We start from the raw sequence: 20,878 nt of genomic DNA on the forward strand, positions 1-20,878 counted from the left end.
ACAACCGTCGTATCACTGCACACAATATATTTTTACAGTCACAAACTCTATCACAAAGCAGAGTTGGAAACAACTGGAGAATATAACCGGTATTTAAATGCCCCTTGGCTGTGTAGAGCTGACCACGTGAGGCAGTGTGGCTGTGTGGGGGGAGGGGGCCGGGCCGCTGCCCTGGCCAGAGGGCCAGCAAAGCCAGGCTTCTTGACTTCAGTGAGCCTCGGCTGTCCCAGTGCCCACACCCCTAGAACCTTGGACACTCAGATGTCTGCCAGCAACCACGTCCGAAACAAACGAACTCGACACTGGAATCTCCACGAAGTGGCCGATTTCACCAAGGCATTTCTTAGCACACTAGAGCAGACTGGGGTGAAAGTTGTACCGGAGGCTGGAGAAAAGGCCGATGTGTTTCACGAGGTTGGGCTCCACCACATAGGCCCGTTCCCCCTTGGCCTTCAACAGCGAGTACAGTGCCGTGTCCTTGCCAAAGCCCTTGTGGCAGTACACCTGGGACAGGTAGGTGAGGGTCCGGCGGGCTGCAGAGGCCGGGAAGAGCATGGCCGGGGTGCAGCACTCGGAGGCGGGGACCACACTGTACAAGGAGGGACTCAGGCGTCGCAGCTCCAGGAAATAGTGCCGGCCCACCAGTTCGACCAGCCCCATGCTGTAGAGGGAGAAGAAGAGCATGACCGGCCAGCTGAACCCTGGCCGGCTGGCAAACCGCATGTATATCCAGGTGAGCAAGGGCCCCAGCAACATGCCCACACCGACCCACTCCAGGATCCGCATGGGCTCGGGGTTGACGTAGTGCTGCAGCCGCTCGGGGTGATAGAGCTTTAAATACAGGGCATCTTTGAGGTGTGGCTCAGAGAAGCGAGCCCGAAGAAGGTGCTCCAATACCGGGAAGATCTGCTCTTCTGGAACGGCATCGTCTTCCACCATCAGAACATAGTCCGGGTTGTAAGTCTGCAGGGAGGATTCCAGGCAATAGACATAGTCCTGCTTCTCTTTCTCAAATGAGTTGGTGGAAGGGTCGTCGCCATAATCATCCTCAGTGCCCTCGTAGCGGTTGGCCACAGGGACATACTTGGACAGCAGCTTGGCATCAAAATGGCTCACACTACGCTCCACATTGCACAGGAAGAGCTGGTGCCCCTCGCACTGGGGGCCGCACTGCTGAAGGAGCCGGTGAAACTGGGACACCACCTGCAAGACGTAGTGGAAGCCAGGCTGCCTGTCCACAGTGATGATGGTGATGACCAGCCAGGGGCGGGGGGTGGCCTGCCAGACAATGGGCACCGAGCCATTGGCAGAGGGCAGCTCCTCGAAGTAGTGGAGGGCAGCCTCACCCTCTTTCAAGCTCTGCTGCAGGAACTCCTGGCTCATTTGGTTCAGATGCCAATGGCGCAGGTAGAAGTAAGAGTGCAGAAGACGGTGACAGGCCAGAGGGGCCAGCAGGCCAAACGTCACCACTGTTAAGATAAAGAGCTGGACGGCAGTGCTGCCCCAGGAGAGCCGCCTCAGCCTCCGGAGCAGCATGGCCGCTGGAGAGGTTGATGTACTCATGAGGTCAACTTCTGGTCAGGTCTGATCCCAAGAACAAAGCATCCTGGAATGTACATCAGTGTGAGTCAGACCTAAAGCGAAAGGAGATAGAGAATGGTCAAGAGGACTTAAAAAGCCCCAGGGACAGAGCTCAACACACTCCAGACCAGAAATTCTAACCCTGGCTGTGCAGCCAACTAGAGACTTGGAAGTATTTTCTCTAGTATACAATTCTTTGGTTGTATCTGTTCATGACCTCTGGGATTCTTTTATTACTTCTATGAGTAATGAAAACTTGGTGTATCTATCCAACAAAGTTTTCATGCCTGTTGGGCTTAGTTAGGTTTACAATGTACCAGAAAACTACCAGATAGGTTAGAAGATCATTATTTCAATTCAACAGCAACATAGAGATGGGTTCTTAAAATAGATGCAAAATGGCAAGGCACAGAAGAAATACATATTCCAAATAAATTCCAACGTAAGTGCAAGTAAATACTTGTTGAATAAACATGCATAGTAATTGCTAAAAACTTGTTTTTATCTGTACATCCCACGCAAGTCAAGAACTATTTAGCATTCCCTGAAATGTCTTTGTCAAGATCTTTCCTTCATATTTTTCTACTCTCCTTTCTCTAATCTCTAATTTTTCTAACACCTACAGGTGCATAATAATTTAATCCTGGCTATAGTTCCATTTTATATTTTACAGAACAACTATAGGAACCAGTGAGAGAAAGCAATCTAGAGTCCTAGACTTTGGGGACAGAGGAACTGAACTATCTGAAGGAAGATCCATGAGTAGATTTTCGGCAAGGGTAAGCAGATATAAAGACAAAAGAGACAGGCTCCAAGCTGGTCCAGAAAGGCAAAGAGACGGTTCTGAGCACAGGCCCGAGGAGGGGCACCGCTGGTGTGAATCCCAGAGTGGACACTCGGTGGACAGTCACTTCACTTGTCCACTCTTGCATCCTTATCTCTAAGACAGATAATGATATATCTATCTCATGGGGCTAATACAAGGAGTAAATGTGTTACTGATCAAAATAACGCCAAGTAAAAATGCCATTAAAATACTTCCATATGTTCAAAGTAAGTGATCTGTTAAAGAGTAGGTAAACTTATTGAACTGAGGGCAAACAGACTAGCATCGAAAAACAGAATTAAAAGGACCAAGTCAGTATGATACCAATAAAGTCAATGTAAAATGAATGGTATCTATAGCTTAGCAGGTAAGCTCTTAACTAAGAAGCATCATAAAGTTTGTACTCATTTGGAAGAAAACTGCCTTTTTGAAAAGATGGCACATGTACCAGAAGAAAACTGCCTTTTTGAAAAGATGGCACATGTACCAGAAGAAAACTGCCTTTTTGAAAAGATGGCACATGTACCAGTGCCAAGTCTCTCATATCCATGTTCTCTCCTTCTTACTGTGAAAAGGGACATTTGTGAAGTCATTTTAAAGTGAAGCTGGGAGCCATTACTGAGAAATTGCATTACCTGTCTCCTTTGAATTGGGCCAAAGAAGAAATAGAAAAGTATGTATTGCATGCTATAATTTGTGGGAAAAGGGGGGAAATATACACAAACATTCTAGGTTTTATAGATATATGTATGCATGTACATAGGCTATCTCTGGAAGGATATAAAAAAGAGACTGGTGACTTTGCCTTGGAAGAGGGGAGCTAAGTAGCTTAGGTACTATTTGTAACTTTTGACTTAAAGGTACCGACTTATAGAAAATAAAAGTTTCAATATATTTAATGTAGAGGGGCGGAGCAACATGGCGGCGAGGAGACGCTGCGAGTAAGATCTCCCATTAAAAAAAGTTAATAGGGAGGAAAAGCGGCAGGTCCCAGTGAGAACTGGGACACGGAAGATAAACGGACGACTCCAGCAAACTGCCCGAAGAAGAAAGTTGCCATAAAAGAGGGCGAGAAGGGAGGGAAGCGCAGAACCCTGCTCCCCTCCCCCGCCCACAGAGGCGGCACTCTCCGACCGGCAGAGACGAGGGAAACAACAAACCAAAACGCCCAACAAGAAAAACGGATGCAGCAAGCGGGACTGTGAGTGGAAAGGAACTATTTCAGCCACCACACACCGTGAACGGGAGCTGAGGCGAACCCTGCAGGATCCGCCGCGGAGGTGAGCTCCACAAGCCATTAAAGAGAGCCCCGCCCACCAGGAGGAGACCAGCACCAGCACACAGCCCCGGCCGCCCGGTAAGCTTGCGCGAAAGCGGCGCTCGGATTGCAGCTGCCCAGGTCCCCGGTAAGCTTGCACGAAAGCGGCGCTCGGATTGCAGCTGCCCAGGTCCCCGTGCGACCTAGGCTTGCGGGGAGACGGCGGAGGCCCTCCCTGAGTGAGCAGGAAAAGGTGCCCAGGCAGGGGAGCGGGATTCAAAAGGCGCCATTCCCGCGCCACTGATCTGGGCTACAGCCCGCATCCTGGAACTGAGGGCTTTGGAACTGAGACCCGGGGCACGAAATTAGGGGCGTGGGTTCCCCACGACGGTGGGGCACAAGGCAGACACAGCACCCCAAAGCCGTTGAGGTGTACCCTACCATCCCCGCTCTGCTCCCTGTCCCACGGGGTGGAAAATCAGCTCCCCAAGGGCTCTAGGAGAGATCTCTGGTGCCACCTAGCGACTTGACCCCAGCACAGGCTACTGAAGGAGCTAGTGGCCAGCTGGGGAGTTAGCCCACACCGGGCCCCTTCTGAACAAGTAGTCTGAGCCCACAGGGAGAGCGAGCACCCACAGCCGGGGCAGACCAGGCGCGCAGAAGAGTGTGCCTGAGACCAGAAGCGCAGGGAGTGTGTCCCACATCACCATTTTAGAACAGGGACATTTCTTCAGTAAAGACTACCTGCAGAAGGCTTCCTCAGGAGCCAGAGGTGAGCGGGGGAAGTTCGCCCACGCCAGACCCCCTCTGGCCTGCAGTCCAAGCCCAGAGGGGAGCAGGAACCCACCGCCGGGGCAGACCAGGCGCACAGGGGAGTGTGTCCCCACATCGGCATTTTAGAACAGGGACCTTTCTCCAGTAAAGGCTGCTTGAAACTGACAGATGACTCCTGGAAGAACCAGAGGGGAACAGAGAAGCCCACCCAAGATGCCGGCAAGTCCCAACAACACAGTGTCCCAACGCATACGGCAAATTAGAAAACAGACAGTAGGGAGGAGAAGAACCACACGCAACCTAGCAACTCTCCAGAGAAAAAGCACACCACAAAAAGAAAGCCAGCCCCCAGATTGCAACGACAATAACTTGGAAGAATTTCTGAGCCTTCCAGAAAGAGAATTTAAAATTGCCGTGATTAAAAAACTGACAGAAGTCATAAAGGAAAACAATGATAAGGGAAAAATAATCAACGATCAGAAGAATGCAATTGAGTCCCTAGAGAGGGAAAACAATGGTCAGAAGAAAGAAATTGAGTCCCTAAAGAGGGAAGTAAAAGAAATGCAGGAGATCAAAGAATTAATGGAAGAACTAAAGAATTCTGGGAAAAGCAATGAAAGCAGAATAGATGAAATGGAAGAACGAATAAGTAATCTTGAAGACACAGAAATAAAAAGAACCAAAACAGAAAAGGAAAGAGAAGTACGAAGGAAAAAGAACGAAGAAAGACTTCGGGAACTATCTGACTCCATGAGGAAAGGAAATATAAGAGTTATAGGAATACCAGAAGGAGAGGAGAGAGATGTAGGAACAGAGAAAATATTCGAAGAGATAATTGAAGAGAACTTCCCAAATGTGAAGAAGGAGCTGAAAATTGATATACAAGAAGCAAGAAGAACACCAAACTTCCACGACGAAAGGAAAAATACAGCAAGACACATAATAGTAAAGCTCCCAAGAATCCAGGACAAGGAAAAAATAATGAAGCTGGCAAGAGGGAAGAAACAGATAACATTCAAAGGAAAACCAATCAGGCTGACATCAGACTTCTCCGAAGAAACACTACGGGCAAGGAGAGAGTGGAGGGACATAGTCAACAGACTCCAAGAAAACAGATGCCAACCAAGAATACTCTATCCCGCAAAGCTCTCCTTCCTCTTTGAAGAAAGAATATGGACCTTCCCAGACAAACAGAAACTCCGGAATTTCATTGCAACTAAACCCCCACTCCAAAAAATACTACAAGGAGTCCTAAAGCCAGAACCTCAGAGGGACGAATAACAATGAAAGAAGGCCAAAAAAAAAAAGTTATTAAAAGAATAAATAAAATCAAAGGAAAGACAAACACAATGGCAAATACAGATGCTAACATATCAATATTAACTCTAAATGTAAATGGACTAAACTCTTCAATAAAAAGACACAGAGTTGCAGCCTGGATTAAGAAACAAAACCCAACCTTTTGCTGTCTCCAGGAAACACATTTAGCTACAAAAGATAAAAATAGGCTCAAAGTTAAAGGATGGAAAACAATCCTACAAGCAAATGGACCAAAAAAGAAAGCAGGAACAGCTATACTTATATCAGATAAAACAGATTTCAAACTCAAAAAGATAAAAAGAGACCCCAATGGTCACTACATTATGATCAAGGGGACAATACTTCAAGAAGAAATAACACTCATTAACATATACTCACCAAACGAAGGAGCACCAAAATATATCAGACAACTGTTGTCCTCTCTGAAAACAGACATCAGAGAAAACACATACGTAGTGGGAGACTTCAACACACCACTATCAACAATGGATAGATCAACAAGACAAAAAATAAGTAAAGAAACCAAAGCTCTAAATAAAGACCTAGAGCAATTGGGCTTAACAGACATCTATAGAACACTAAACCCCAAAAAAATGGAGTACACATTTTTCTCAAGCGCACACGGATCATTCTCCAGGATCGATCACATACTGGGGCACAAGACAAACATCAACAGATACACCAAGATTGAAATCATATCAACCATCTTTTCTGACCATGAAGGCATCAAACTAGAAATAAACCATAAAAAGAAGGCAAGGAACTTTCCTACCTCATGGAGATTAAAAACCACACTACTGGAAGACCATTGGACTAATGAGGAGATCAAAGAAGAAATTAAAAAATTTTTTGAATTGAACGACAAGGAGGACACCAATATCCTAAATGTATGGGATGCAGCAAAAGCAGTAATAAGAGGAAAATATATAGCAATAGAAGCTCACATCAAGAAACAAGAAAGAACGCAAAGAAACAACCTAATCTCGAAGCTCAAAGATCTAGAAAAAGAACAACAAAAAAACCCCAAAACCAGTAGAAGAAAAGAAATAATAAAAACCAAAGCAGAAATAAATGAAATTGAAACTAAAAAAACAATCCAAAAGATCAATGAAACCAAGAGCTGGTTCTTTGAAAAAAATCAATAAAATAGACAAACCCCTAGCCAGGCTCACAAAGGAAAAAAGGGAGAAAGCACAAATAAACAGGATCATCAATGAAAGAGGAGAAATCACAACGGACACAGCAGAAATCAAAAGAATAATCAGTAACTACTATGAACAGTTATATGGAAACAAGTTTAACAATCTAGAGGAGATGGACAAATTCCTACAACTCTACCATCACCCAAAGCTAGATAAAGAAGAAATAGAACACCTAAACAGACCAATTACAATTAGCGAAATTGAAATGGTAATCAAAAACCTCCCCAAAAACAAAAGCCCAGGACCTGATGGATTTACAAATGAATTCTACCAAACATTCAGAGACGAATTAGTGCCTATCCTTCACAAACTCTTCCAAAAAATTGAGAAGGAAGGGACAATACCAAACACATTTTATGAAGCCAACATTACACTAATACCAAAACCGAACAAGGACAACACAAAAAAGGAAAACTACAGGCCAATCTCCCTAATGAACACTGATGCAAAAATCCTGAATAAAATTTTAGCTATCAGAATCCAACAATGTATCCATAAGATAATTCACCACGACCAAGTTGGATTCATTCCAGGGGCACAAGGATGGTTTAACATCCGAAAATCAATCAACGTTATCCAACACATCAACAAAAAGAAATATAAAAACCATATGATAATATCAATAGATGCTGAGAAAGCTTTCGACAAAGTGCAACACCCATTCATGATAAAAGCCCTTGAAATTCTTGGGATACAAGGAACATACCTCAACATCATAAAGGCCATCTATGACAAGCCAACAGCCAGTATCATTCTCAATGGTGAAAAGCTGAAAGCAATTCCATTAAGATCTGGAACAAGACAAGGATGTCCACTCTCACCATTGCTTTTCAATATAATACTGGAAGTCCTAGCCAGGGCAATAAGACAAGAGAAAGACATCCAAGGAATCCAAATAGGAAAAGAAGAAGTCAAACTATCACTATTTGCAGACGATATGATATTATACATAGAGAACCCCAAAAACTCCACAGAAAAGCTAATTCAACTCATCAATCAGTTCAGTAAAGTGGCAGGATACAAAATCAACACGCAAAAGTCAGTAGCCTTCCTATACACAAACAATAAATCTGAAGAAGAAGAAATCAAAAAGACCATCCCTTTTGTTATTGAAACAAAAAAAATCAAATATTTGGGAATAAATCTAACAAAAGAGGTAAAGGACCTATACAAAGAAAACTATAAAACACTGTTAAAAGAAATAGAAGAAGACACAAAGAAATGGAGAGACATCCCCTGCTCATGGATTGGAAGAATAAACATTATTAAAATGGCCATCCTTCCAAAAGCAATATACAGATTCAATGCTATTCCAATCAAAATTTCAATGTCATTCTTCAAAGAAATAGAACAATTATTGATGAAATTCATATGGAATCACAAAAAACCCCGAATAGCCAAAGCTCTCCTGAAAAAAAAAGAAGGGAATGGAGGCATCAGACTCCCAGACTTCAAACTATACTACAAAGCTATAATCATCAAAACCGCATGGTATTGGAACAAGAACAGACATACAGACCAATGGAATCGAATAGAAAATCCAGAAATAAACCCACAGGTTTATGGTCAACTAATCTTTGACAAAGGAGCAAAGACTATGCATTGGAGCAAAGAAAGTTTGTTCAATAAATGGTGCTGGGAAAACTGGGTCGCTACATGCAAAAGAATGAAGCTTGACCACCACCTCACACCATACACAAAAATCAACTCAAAATGGATTAAAGAACTAGACATAAGACCTGAAACCATAAAATATATAGAAGGAAATATAGGCGAAACACTACGTGATTTGCACATCAAAGACATCTTTACAGACACATCACCCAAAGCAGTGATAGTGAAGGCAAAGATAAACAGCTGGGACTATATCAAATTAAAGAGCTTTTGCACAGCAAAAGAGACAATAACAAAAACAAAGAGAAACCCCACCAACTGGGAGAACATTTTTGCACCCAACACTAATGATAAAGGACTGATCACAAAAATCTGCAAAGAGCTGATGAGTCTCAACAACAACAAAGAAAATAATCCAGTCAAAAAATGGGCAGAAGAGCTAAAAAGAAACTTCTCTGAAGAGGAAATGCAAATGGCCAACAGGCATATGAAAAAATGTTCAACATCACTTGTCATCAGGGAAATGCAAATCAAAACTACCATGAGATACCATCTTACACCAGTGAGAATGGCACATATTAAAAAAACTAGCAATAACAAATGTTGGCGAGGGTGTGGAGAAAAAGGAACTCTTCTGCACTGTTGGTGGGAGTGCAAACTGGTCCAACCACTGTGGAAAGCTGTGTGGAGATTTCTGGACCTACTAAACATAGAGCTTCCATATGACCCAGCAACTCCACTCCTAGGTATTTACCCAAAGGACACAGAAACATCAATTCCAAAGAGCACCTGCACCCCTATGTTTATAGCAGCACTGTTTACAATAGCTAAGCTTTGGAAACAACCCAAATGCCCAAAAATAGATGACTGGATCAAGAAGATGTGGTACATATATACCATGGAATATTACTCAGCATTCAAAAAAGATAAACACATGCAATTTGCTGCAACATGGATGGCGCTGGAAGGGATCATGCTCAGCGAAATAAGCCAAAAAGAAAAAGAAAAATACCGGATGGTCTCACTCATAGCAGGAATCTAGAAAACTTAAATAAGGGACCAGGAAAATGAATAACTATAAGAAAGTGAAAATCAAAATCAACAAAAAACTATGAACCAGAGACACTTTTAGGGGGGCGGGGGCGGGAGGGGAGGGATTGGGGTCAGAATGGGGGGCTGCAATTGTATGGGGAATATAACAATAAAATTTATAAAAAAAAAAAATCAATATATTTAATGTAAATATCACCTTCCCACCATTTTTTAAAATATGTATAAATCATTTATTGAACAATATAACAGATTATATAAAACTAAAACAATTTATATCGTGATTTTTTTCTGAGAAATAAATAGCATTTAAGTCTGAAGAGTAAAAGTTTCAGAAGGTAGTCCTATAAATAAAGTGACATATATGAGTGAATTATGAGGATCAATTTCATGTCTTGTGGAAAAAGACAGATATTAATGTAGCAAGATAAATATTTTGCCTTGCTTAGATCAAACAAAAAAATGTTTTGATGACAAAGAAAATACATTTATAATTGGTATAAATATGTTAAGTGTTTATATGTTCCATTTTGCTTTAAATGAATCTTTCAAAGGTGAAACATTTGCTTTCAGTAACTGTTTCATAAAATCAATCACAGATTTCAGTTTACTTCAGTCTCCTTGTAGAAGTACATATTAACACCAATAACTCATCTTTTGTTTGTTCAACTTATTTCAACTTGATTTCGCTTTTAAATCTCACATTACAAATACCTTTAGAAGGAAATGACTGTACAAACAAAACTTAATTAAAATGCCCTCTTTTATTTCTATACATGTTGGCATATCAGTCTTCATTTCCTAACTGTGAAGAACATTTTCTTTTTAAAAGAAAAAATTATTTAGGGCCTCCCCAGTGGCGCAGCAATTAAGCGCTGGGTTATGAAGCTGCCCGCAGCCTCTGCAGCGCTTGTTTGATCCCCGGCTGCTCCCTGGCCACCGGAGGAGGGTCCCACATGATGCGCAGACCTCTCCTGCAGCCGCTGCTCCCCTCAGCAGTGTACTTCGGTCCTTCTGCCTGCTCTGCTCCCCACTCTGGCTCTGATGAATTCTCTCACCCTCCCATGCTTCTGACTGTACCCAGTGCTTGTATGCATAAATAAATAAATAAATCATGTAAAAATAAATAAATAAATAAATGAACTACATTAACTTAAAAAAAATTATTTATTTATGCATACAAGAACTGGGGTACAGGCCAGAGGTGTGGGTGGTGAGAGGATTCACCTGAGACAGAGTGGGGTATAGAACAAGCAGATCTACTGAAATACACTGCTAAGGGGAGCAGCAGGCAAGTCAGGAGAGATCTGCTGCGCCATGTGGGTAGCTCCCTGGCTGGGGATTGAACTCCTGCTGCAGTGGCCACGGATAGCCTCACAGGTTGCAGTTTAACCCTTTGCGCCACCAGAGAGGCCCTGAAGAACATTTTCTTTTTTTTCATGGAGTATAAACAATTGGCAAAACAATAGTGTATATATGACACTTCTGGTTGAGTTTTTGACTTATTGGAGAGTGAAATTTTTTTTCACCCTCCATCAAACTACCCATGACCATACCTCAAGTACCTTCCTCTCTTCTCCTTTCCCCTGGTAACCATTATATTCTTTTTGCTGAGTTCAAGATGTATTCTTACTGTACCTTGCATGTGAATATTTCTTGGGTTATTTATAGACCACAGCTGAGTGAAACCATCTGACACCTTTTACTTTTTGACTGATGTCACTCAACATAATCATTTGAAGGTCCATCCACTTTGTCCCACCATTTCATCTTTCTTCACAGATGTGTACTATTCCATTGAGTATATATTCCACAATTTCTCTATCCATTTGTCTATTGAAGAGCACTTGGGTTGGTTCCATGATTTGGCAATTGTGAACAGTGCTGCTATATACACAGGTGTAGCTAGATCTTTTTGTAACAAGAGTTTTTATATTATTTGGATAAATACCTAATAGAGGTATTGTTGGATGCTCTGGAATTTTTTTTTTTTTTTTTACCACAACCTCACCAACATTTATTAATTCCATTCTTTTTTATTTGGGCCATTTTCACAGGGGTAAGGTGATATCTTAATGTGGTTTTAATTTGCATTTCCTTATAATTAGTAAAGTTGAACAATTTTTCATATGTCTATAGGCTTTCTGAATGTCTTCTTGAGAAAAGAAAACATAGGTCCTTGGTCCTAAACTTTTTTTTTAAATTGGGTTTTTGTTTGTTTCTTTGTTGTTGGATTACATAAGAACTCTGTAAAGTTTGGAGGCCAGACCTCTATCAGGTGCACTGTATGAAAATATTTTTGCTTTTTTGTTTTTGTGATGGTTTCTTTTGTGGTACAAAAGCTTTCACGTTTAATGTAGTCCCTCCCACTTGTCCCAAATACATCTTTGTGGTAGATGTCCTGTAGTGTGTCCCCTATATTTTCTTTCAAGTACTTCATGGTTTCAGTTTTTATATCTAGGTCTTAAATCCATTTTTTTAAAAAGATTTATTTATTTATACAAGAACCGGAGTACAGGCCAGATGTGCCGGAGGGTGAGAGGATCTACCAGAGACAGAGTGGGGAACAGAAAAGGTTGACTGACTGAAACACACTGCTGAGGGAAGCAGTGGGCGAGACAGGAGAGGTCTGCCACACCATGTGGGACCCTCGTCCAGTGGCCAGGATGGAACTGGCGCTGCAGAGGCTGCGGACAGCTTCACAGCAGGGCGCTCAACCGACTGCGTCACCAGGGGAGGCCCTTTAATCTATTTTTAATTAAATGGAATTCAATACATGTCTTGTTTCATTTTTTTCCTAGTGGGTATCCATGTTTCCTAGTACCATTTATTATTTTAGTGTATGTGCTGCCAAAGCGAGCACCCTAGCACCATTTATTAAAGAGACTACCTTTTATCTGTTGTATGGCCACAGTTCCTTTGTCAAAGATTCACTGTCAATATTTGTTCGGATTTACCTCTACTGGCCTGAGTTTCTGTTTTTGCTCCAGTACCATGTTGTTTTGATTACTGCTGCTGTGTAATATTGTTTGATGTCAGAAGTGTGATACCTCCATTCTTCTTTTCTCTGAGGATTGTTTTAGCTATTTGGGGCCTTTTGTGATTCTACATAATTTTGATAATTGTTCTTGAAAAAATCTGGTTTCTCAGTAATTTTATCTGTAACAGGAATACGTTAGATTCTCTGTTAGCCCTTGGTTTGGTTGCTGTTTTTTGTGGGAATATACTTTCATGGAATATGAAGTATATGGAGAATATACTTTGTTTCTTTTTTAAAATTTTATTTTTAAATTATGTTTACTGACGTAACGTTGGTTTACAACATTTTGTGTTTTAGGAGTATAGGTTCGCACCTCTAGAGATGTATGTTACCACACCATGCCCACCAACAAAGCCCTGATGGTCAGAGACACCCACACCTAGTATTACCTATCACATGAATGACAAGTCCACAAATATTGTCAGGAGCCTAGCAGGCTTACAGGGCTGGTCTTGACATTTCTGTACAAAGGAGGCTTGTATGTTCCAGGTAGAGGGAGAGGAAGAGGACTTTCTTTAAGCTGTGTTTATAAAGCAAGTAGGGTATTTTTCCTTAGATTCAATTATTTATGAGTTGCAGAAATTAAGGAAATGAAAGTCTTATTCAAGCACCCCATGTTGTTGCTTTTAGGCTTTCCCCCCTCAAAGATTTATTTAGGCATATAAGAGCTGGGGTACAGGCCAGAGGTGCAGGGGGTGAGAGGATTCACCAAAGACAGAGTGGGGAGCAGAACAGATGGATCTACTGAAATACACTGCTGAGGGGAGCAGCAGACAGACCAGACAGGAGAAGTCAGCTCCCTAGGCAGCTCCCTGGTTCATTCCCTAGGCAGCCAGGGGATCTAATTCCTGCTTCAGTGGCTGGTTATAGCTTGATAGAGCTGTCTTTAACCCCTGTGCCACCAGGGTGGCCCTGCTTTTAGGCTCCTGATCCTCTCTCCCTTCTGGCAAGTGTGACAGAAACTCATGTACCTTTATATGGTTCTTTATATGAACTTTTCTCTTGGGACACTTATTTATCCTTTTCTATTTGAGACTATTTCTATCTATGGCTACCACTTATTAAGCTCCTACAATATACCCAACTTCTAAATTAGATGTTTATATCTATTTCTTCTGATCAAAATAGCAATTCTCAAATAGCAAATGGAACTAATCCCATTTCAATGAAAAAATAGATACTACCATGTTGAAAGCAGGCAATTCATACACAGGAAATATTCTAAAGCCCATGGTTTTTGATGCCTACTGTTTTCCATATTTCACTCATGGCCCTTGATTTAAGTGCCTGTTGGACTTACAAATTCCTTGTTAGTGGATTCAGTCTGACTTATCTTTGCTTTCCTTCATAAACCCAGCATAGACCTTTATGTATAGAAGAAGTTCAAAGTTTGTTAAGAATCAACCATAGCCTGGCCTCCTTGGTGGTACAAGGGGTTAAGTCTCAGCTCTGTGAAGCTATCTGCCAGCAAGAGTTCAATCCCCCACCCCTGGGAGCTAACCCACATGGCAGCAGACCTCTCCCGTTGCACCCACTGCTCCTTTCAGCAGTATATTTCAGTCAGTTCACGTAATCTGCTCCCCACTGTGTCTCTGGTGATTCCTCTCACCACCCCTCCCTCCCCCTCCCCGGCCCCTACCTTTGGTCAACAGCCCAGCTCTTGTATACATAAATAAATAAATCTTTTAAAAAAAATCAACCATAGTCGAGCCCTGTGACCTTGATGTGTCACAACTATAAAATTAGTAGTAATAAAAGAGCTCGGTCACATAATGTTCAGAGAGCAACTTACTAGTTAATGTTTGCCAAGTGCTTCTTATGTGTCAGGTATTGCTCTAAGCATCTTGTTTATCCTAAAAAGCTATGTGAAATATGGTTATTAAATCCATTTTATAACTGAAAAACTAAGGCACAATAATATATACCCAAGGTTAACAAAGATTTTAAGCGGGTGGCAAAACTTGAACCCATGGTTCCAGAAGCCATGTTGTCAACCAATAATATGTCATTCTGTCGCTGTACAGATTGGGAACCTAAGAAAATCAGCTGAAAAACCATCAGAAAAGGTAAGACTTTCAGAAGGTGGCTGGTAACAGAATTAATATATAAAAATAGTATGTAATATATATACACACATATATGGATATAGATATAGCTATGTTAAATGTTTTCATATGATAAGCCACCAAATACTAACCCCAGTAGAAACTGCAAACAAAAAATAATAAAACTAAGATAATGATAGAAATAAGACAATGAAAATGGAACTTAAAACAGGAAGCCCTCAAAAATAAAAAAGATAAACCCAAAACAAAACAAACTAACAACAAAAACCACAACAAAAAGGCAATAGGTATTTATTTTTAAAAGCCATTTTAAATGTAAATGGCCTGAACTCACCAGTCAAAAGATGTAGAGTGGCTGAATGCATTTCAAAACAAAGTTTAACCGCCTGCTGTTGACATGAAAATCACCTTACCAACAAAAACATGCATAGACTTAGTGTTAAAGGCTGGAAAACAGCAAATGGCCAAAAAAAAAAAAAAAAAAAAAAAAAAACCAAAGAACTATACTTAATCTCATAGAGGACACTATTTTATGATTAAGTTTTTAATACAGCAAGAAGAAATAACGTCATAAATATATAAGTACTGAAAGATGAGGCACCAAGACACAAAAGGCAATAACAGAACATAAGAGAGATATTGATAACAGTAATACTAGAGGACTTGAACACCCCATTTACAATGGAAGATCAATTAAGACAAATTATAAATAAGGAAACAATCGTTTTAAGTGAGGAGCTAGACGTTGGAGGTATAACAGGCATCTAGACAACACTTCACACCCCCCCTCAAAAAAACCCACCAAATTATTTAACAGTTTAAAAGATTTAACAGTCAAAGGGGGTGGGGTGGTGCGGCAGCTAACATAACCTAGGAATAAATTTAAGAAATGTGCACAATATACATCCATATTAGAAAATTCTACTGAAAAGTACTCAAAAATTCTTGAACAAGTGGAAAAAAATAACATTTCCCAAACAGGTTCTTTTTCCCAAAATTAATTTTTATTTAACACGGCCCAGAGAGAATGGTCCAATTGTACAAACTGGCACTTTCATATAAACTGGTGAAAACTTTTTTGGGGAAAAATTTGAAATAGTTTCTGTAAGTTTTTATATGTGCTTTCCCTTTGACATAGAAATCATATTTCTGGGACTCTATCTGCAGAAATGCCAACACATGCTACCAAAGATACGCAAGGAATGTTCATGGCAATTTGGCAGTTTTGTTTGTAATAGTAAAGGAGAGAGAAAAAGGTGGAGGAAAGGAACAGAGGGGAGGGCTGGGCAGGGCAGGGCAGGGAAAACTACTATAGGGAAAGGAAATGCCAAGAAACAGGGGACATATTTTTAAATGATCACTGAAGGGGATGATACAGGGATACTGAAAAAAAAAAAAAATTAAAAAACCAAACATTTTTAAATATACTGACATTAAAAAAGTCTTACTGAATGTTTGTGTCTCCCAAAATTCATATATTAAAACCCTAATTCCCAATGTAATGGTATTGGAGAGAGGGTATTTAAAAGGTGGTTAAGTCAAGCCAGTGATATGAGTATGTTATAGAACAGGGAGAGGGGCAGCCCAAGCCCCGCAAACCTGCCTATTCTAAATGGGTTCTGCCATCCGCCGCACCAACACAAAACATATGAGACTTTAATGGGAAGGATCTTTAATAAAACTAGGAAACAATACAGGTAAGGCAAAGAGTCCAGTTTCTAAATGAAGCACCCAAAGTTACCCGTCCCCTCGTGGGTAAAAGTCCATCCATATGGGATTGGCCCAGAGCAAGGCCCCAAAGCCTGCCACAAGTCTAAAGCACCTTCCAGTGGGGACCCACAGAAAAGAGTCAGAAACAACCAAACAAGCCCGGAAGGAAAAGAACAAAATCAACATCAAGATAAAAGCTGCCATTGTCACCTCCCCACAGGTCTCACCCACATCTGTGTCACCCCGTCCACGACCAAAAGACAAGCGCAGTTTCTTCACGTGTCTCTAGGCTCCATGCGCCTCCTCCAGGTCTCCTGGCTCCATCCTGCTTCCTTCCTTCCTCAGTCTCTTCTGCAGCTTCTCCTCTTCCTGCTCAGCTCCACCCTCCCTTGGGTGGGGCAGGGAACCTCCCCCTTTCCTGGGGACCACCCTGTTACAAGTAGAGTTTTTAAAAGAGAGCTTATTCCTTTTCTCTGCTCTCCTGTTCTCTGCTAGTCAGAAGGCAGCCATCTGTAAACCAGGAAGTGTCCTCACCAATCCCAGCTATGCTGGCACTCAGATTTCCGATTTCCAGCCTCCAGAATTATGAGGCAGACACATTTCTACTGTTTAAGCCACCCAGTCTATGATAATTTGTAAAAGCAACCCAAGCAGACTGAAAGTCTCTAAGTGAAAAATACAACTACGTTAATGCAAATTGTAGGAAAGTGTACACCCCGTGATCATTTCATTTTTAATATGAAATGGAATTTAGAGGAGAGACGAAAGGTGTGGGGGCTGGTGGTTTGTGTTTTGCTTTCTACACATGTGCAAACAGTATGTATTACTTGTATCTTTAGTAACCATTAGATCCATTAAATACTGAGTCTTGGGCCAGGCATTGGGATGTATATAACAATTGGGGTTCCTACTCTCACAACCTTTGTTATCAAAAATGCAATCGAAATTTAAAAATGATTCTATTAGTTTTGGTGGACTGGAGAGAAGTTGGTTAACTTGACCAAAGTATTCTAAAGATTATTTGTAAGTAGTAATAATAAAAAACATGAGGAGCTGCTCTTCAGTGGCAGTGCAAGGATATAGGGAAGATAAGCACCGCCCCTGTGCAAGGAAGACATGGAGTTTACACAGTGTTTCGTAGTTCTGACTGTGATGTCAGTGACATGGGTGCACACATTTGACAAAACTCACTGAAATATACATTAAAATAGTGCATTTTATTGCATATAAACGATATCTTAATAAAATTGATGTTTTAAGTCAGGAAAACAATGACACTGAAAAGAATCTACCTACCAGGTATTAAACCTATTATAAAATTTCAGTAATTAAAATACTGACATGGAACTGACACCAACATACACTGATAAATAGATGCAAACAAATAAAACATACAATAATTATATGTCATCAGTTGTAGCAATTTAAATCAGGGGTAAAAAATGGACTTAATGGTTTTCCAGCAACTGGCTAACCATTCAGGAAAAGTAAATTAGTTCTCTACAATGTAAACTAGAATAAATTCCACTTTAAAAGTTCTTAATGCAAACTTAAGCATACCTCAAGAAAACACAGGTTAATATTTATTTAAATTTGGGATACGAAAGGCCTGTCTTAGTAAGATTCTCAACTAAAATCCATAAAAAAAAAAACAATAATAGATTTGACTAAACTAAAACAGCAAACTTCTATATGGTAAAATGAAAAACTGACAAACACTAAGCAAATTGGGAAGGACTGTGCACTTTATGACAGAAAAACTACTTTAACGTGCAATATATAGAGTACTTAAAAATTAGAAACAGAAAGACACTCCATCTGAAAACCGCACAAAAGAAATAATCAATTCACCCACACAAATACAAAAGGTCAATACACAGAGGAAAAGGTGTGTTGATTCCTCTGAGGTAATCAGACAAGCAAATTGAAATAAGACGTCATTTTTGTTAATGTTACTGGTTGAAAGGTGTGGATGCAGAGAACATTTTAAGAAAATATCCAGAAAATCTCAATAATCTAGAAGATAAAGTTTGATCTTTATTTTCCTCCGGAACATTTTTTTCCAGGATGCTTTGTAATAAGACTAATACTTTCCTTAAAAAATCCTAATAATGTTAAGAATGTTAGGTGAGACACGCATAGTTTTCTCCCCTCGACTTCTAAAGTACCTGATGCAGTGCCCTCTAGAAATGCGCCCCTAAAAAAGATATTTCCCCTTAACACGGTTTAGTTCTCCTGGGGAAATACACTTGTGCCCACACATACCTTCAGGTTTTGCTAATGATCCGCATAGTGAGATCATCATTGGAGCCGCCTTGCGGGTGCCCCCCAGAGAAAGGCGGGGCAGGGGGTGCCTGGATCACGCCCACCCTGCAGCATCGCTCGCCCCAGACACTGGATGAGCAATGCGCACCCCAACACCCGCGCGCAGGGCCCACCCGTGAGCCCAGCTGCGTGGTCCTAACTATCGCTCTCGGAAAGAGAAGCGAAGAAGCAAAGCGGAGTCCGGATCCCGCGCCGGCCGCTGACCTTGGGCAGTACCCGCGGCGCTAGGGCCTCAGTTTCCCCATCGTGTGTGGAGGTTCTGGGGCTCCCTCACAGCTATGGCTCCCCTTGACTGGTCTTTCCTGGAGCAAGGAGGGAAGGGCGCCTTCCTCTGCGGGTTCGCCCTTCCCGTGTCCCGGGCCGCGAGGGGAATCCCAACGCTGCAGCAGCGCGTCCAGTGCGCGCCCCGGGCGGCCCTCGCGGCTCTCGGGCGGCCATTAGGGGACCTGTCCTTGGACTGCTCGGCCCCGCCAGGCTGGGCAGGAGCGGGGGAGTCTTACCTGGGCTCACACGCGCCCCGCTGGCGCCTTCCTGTCGGCCTCAAGGCGTAACCGAAGCAGGAGAGGGGTGGGGAGGCGCCCTGGCCCCGACTCTCCATCCCTTCGCTGACGCCCACACGGGCCGCGCGGGGGACGCCCTTCTGGGGACCCCGCAGTCTTCCGGCAGGAAGCGGCCGCCGCCAGGCTAGAGCGCACGGCCGGGGAGCCTGGCCTTCCCGGGCAGCCCAGGCCCCTGCAGCTGCTCGCTCCCCGCCGGCCGCGGCGCCCCGGATCCTCGCCCCTCGGTCTGGGGTCTCTGCGGGTGGGCGCTCCAGCCACGGTGCCAAAGGAAACCTACCGGGTGGGGGCTGCCAGGTCCGTGCCCTGCGCCCGCCGAGGGCCGCCTGCAGAGTCGCCTAGGCTGGGCGCCTCATCCTCCTGGGGGAGCCACCGCAGGACCCCGAAGCCCGGGAGAAGCGGGCCCGGTGCGGTTCGGGCGCGAGCAGCCTCATCCCCTTCCACGGCGCTGCTCCGTGGCGGGGTCCCCCAGCTCGCGCAGGCCATGTGACCTGCGAGCTGCGGAGCCACCGCAGCCCCCAAAGGCGGGACGGCAAGAGGCGCCAACTGACGGACAGAGAGAGAACGGCAGGCTCAGGTCGAGGACGCCGGGATGCTGGTCGCTGTTTGCAGCCACAGCTGGCCATCAAATGGTGTTCTCTGCTGGGGGCATTTGTTTTTGCCCAGAATAAAAATAAGCTGCCGCCACGTCCACCCCCTAATCCTCAACCGTGCTAGTCCTTGTATCGGGTGCCTTACATTCCTCTAGCGCTCGTTTCACTCTTGTAGGTTAGAGTATCGCCCCCAATTTGCAAATAGTGCAAGATTTGAGATGATTTACCAAGTGCAACCCTTATTCCAAAAGTCAGAAATGTGAGCATTTCTTAAAACACAGAACGGTTTTGTCTAACTGTTAGGGGGAAAAGGATGTCCTAAAGCTAATCCCATACAGGATTTGTGGACTCCACCCCCACCCCAGGCCAAAGCCAAAGACACTGGGAACTCCAAATCCCATCACCACCAAAGGGAAGGTGGCTGGGACCTGAGGGTGGGGTTAAGCAGCCAGGTTGGTATAAAGCCAGACACGTGGGCTTTGGAGGGGTTCCCCATTTTGACTCTCCGCCAGCTCGCAGCCTCTGGCCAGCTCGGAGAGTGCTTTTTGGGTTTCCAGGTCGGCGGATCAGGTAGGACTCATTAAAGACTTTATTTCCCTATTTTTCTCCCTGAGTTGTACATTTTTCTTATTTCCTTTTCCCTTGTAAATAAACCTTTTATTATCCTTTTGTGTGTGCCTGTAGTGGAGTATTAATAAGTCCCTTTTAAGCGCCCGGGCGAGGACCCACAGCCAGGCAACCCGTCAAATATCTGGGCTGTCCTATAACATAACCACCTAGCCAGGCATGGGATTGACATCTGTGGGTCTTTCTCCTTGCGGGTCATTCTCTTTCAGGCATGGCTTTGGGTGCCAGTCTACAGCTGTAATCATTCCCAACCCTTCATCTGGGCAGATAGATAATACCATACCCACTTTACAGGTGAAAAAATAGGTTTTGTCAAAGGAATGGTCTTGTCCACA

The 20,878-nt window shown here is 42.9% G+C and overlaps 1 protein-coding gene across 1 annotated transcript; it reads right to left on the minus strand.

The window, feature by feature from the left end:
* Nucleotides 1–351: 351 nt before the first annotated feature.
* PGAP4 (post-GPI attachment to proteins GalNAc transferase 4) lies at nucleotides 352–1,563 on the minus strand (the record flags this gene model as incomplete). The annotated part of the gene is made up of 1 exon (XM_084238498.1): nucleotides 352–1,563. The coding sequence occupies one exon, from the start codon at nucleotides 1,561–1,563 to the stop codon at nucleotides 352–354; it is 1,212 nt and encodes a 403-aa protein (XP_084094624.1).
* Nucleotides 1,564–20,878: the final 19,315 nt, after the last annotated feature.

The sequence above is a fragment of the Talpa europaea genome (genome assembly GCF_964194135.1).
Source record: "Talpa europaea genome assembly, chromosome: 7".
NCBI classification, from domain to species: Eukaryota; Metazoa; Chordata; class Mammalia; order Eulipotyphla; family Talpidae; genus Talpa; species Talpa europaea.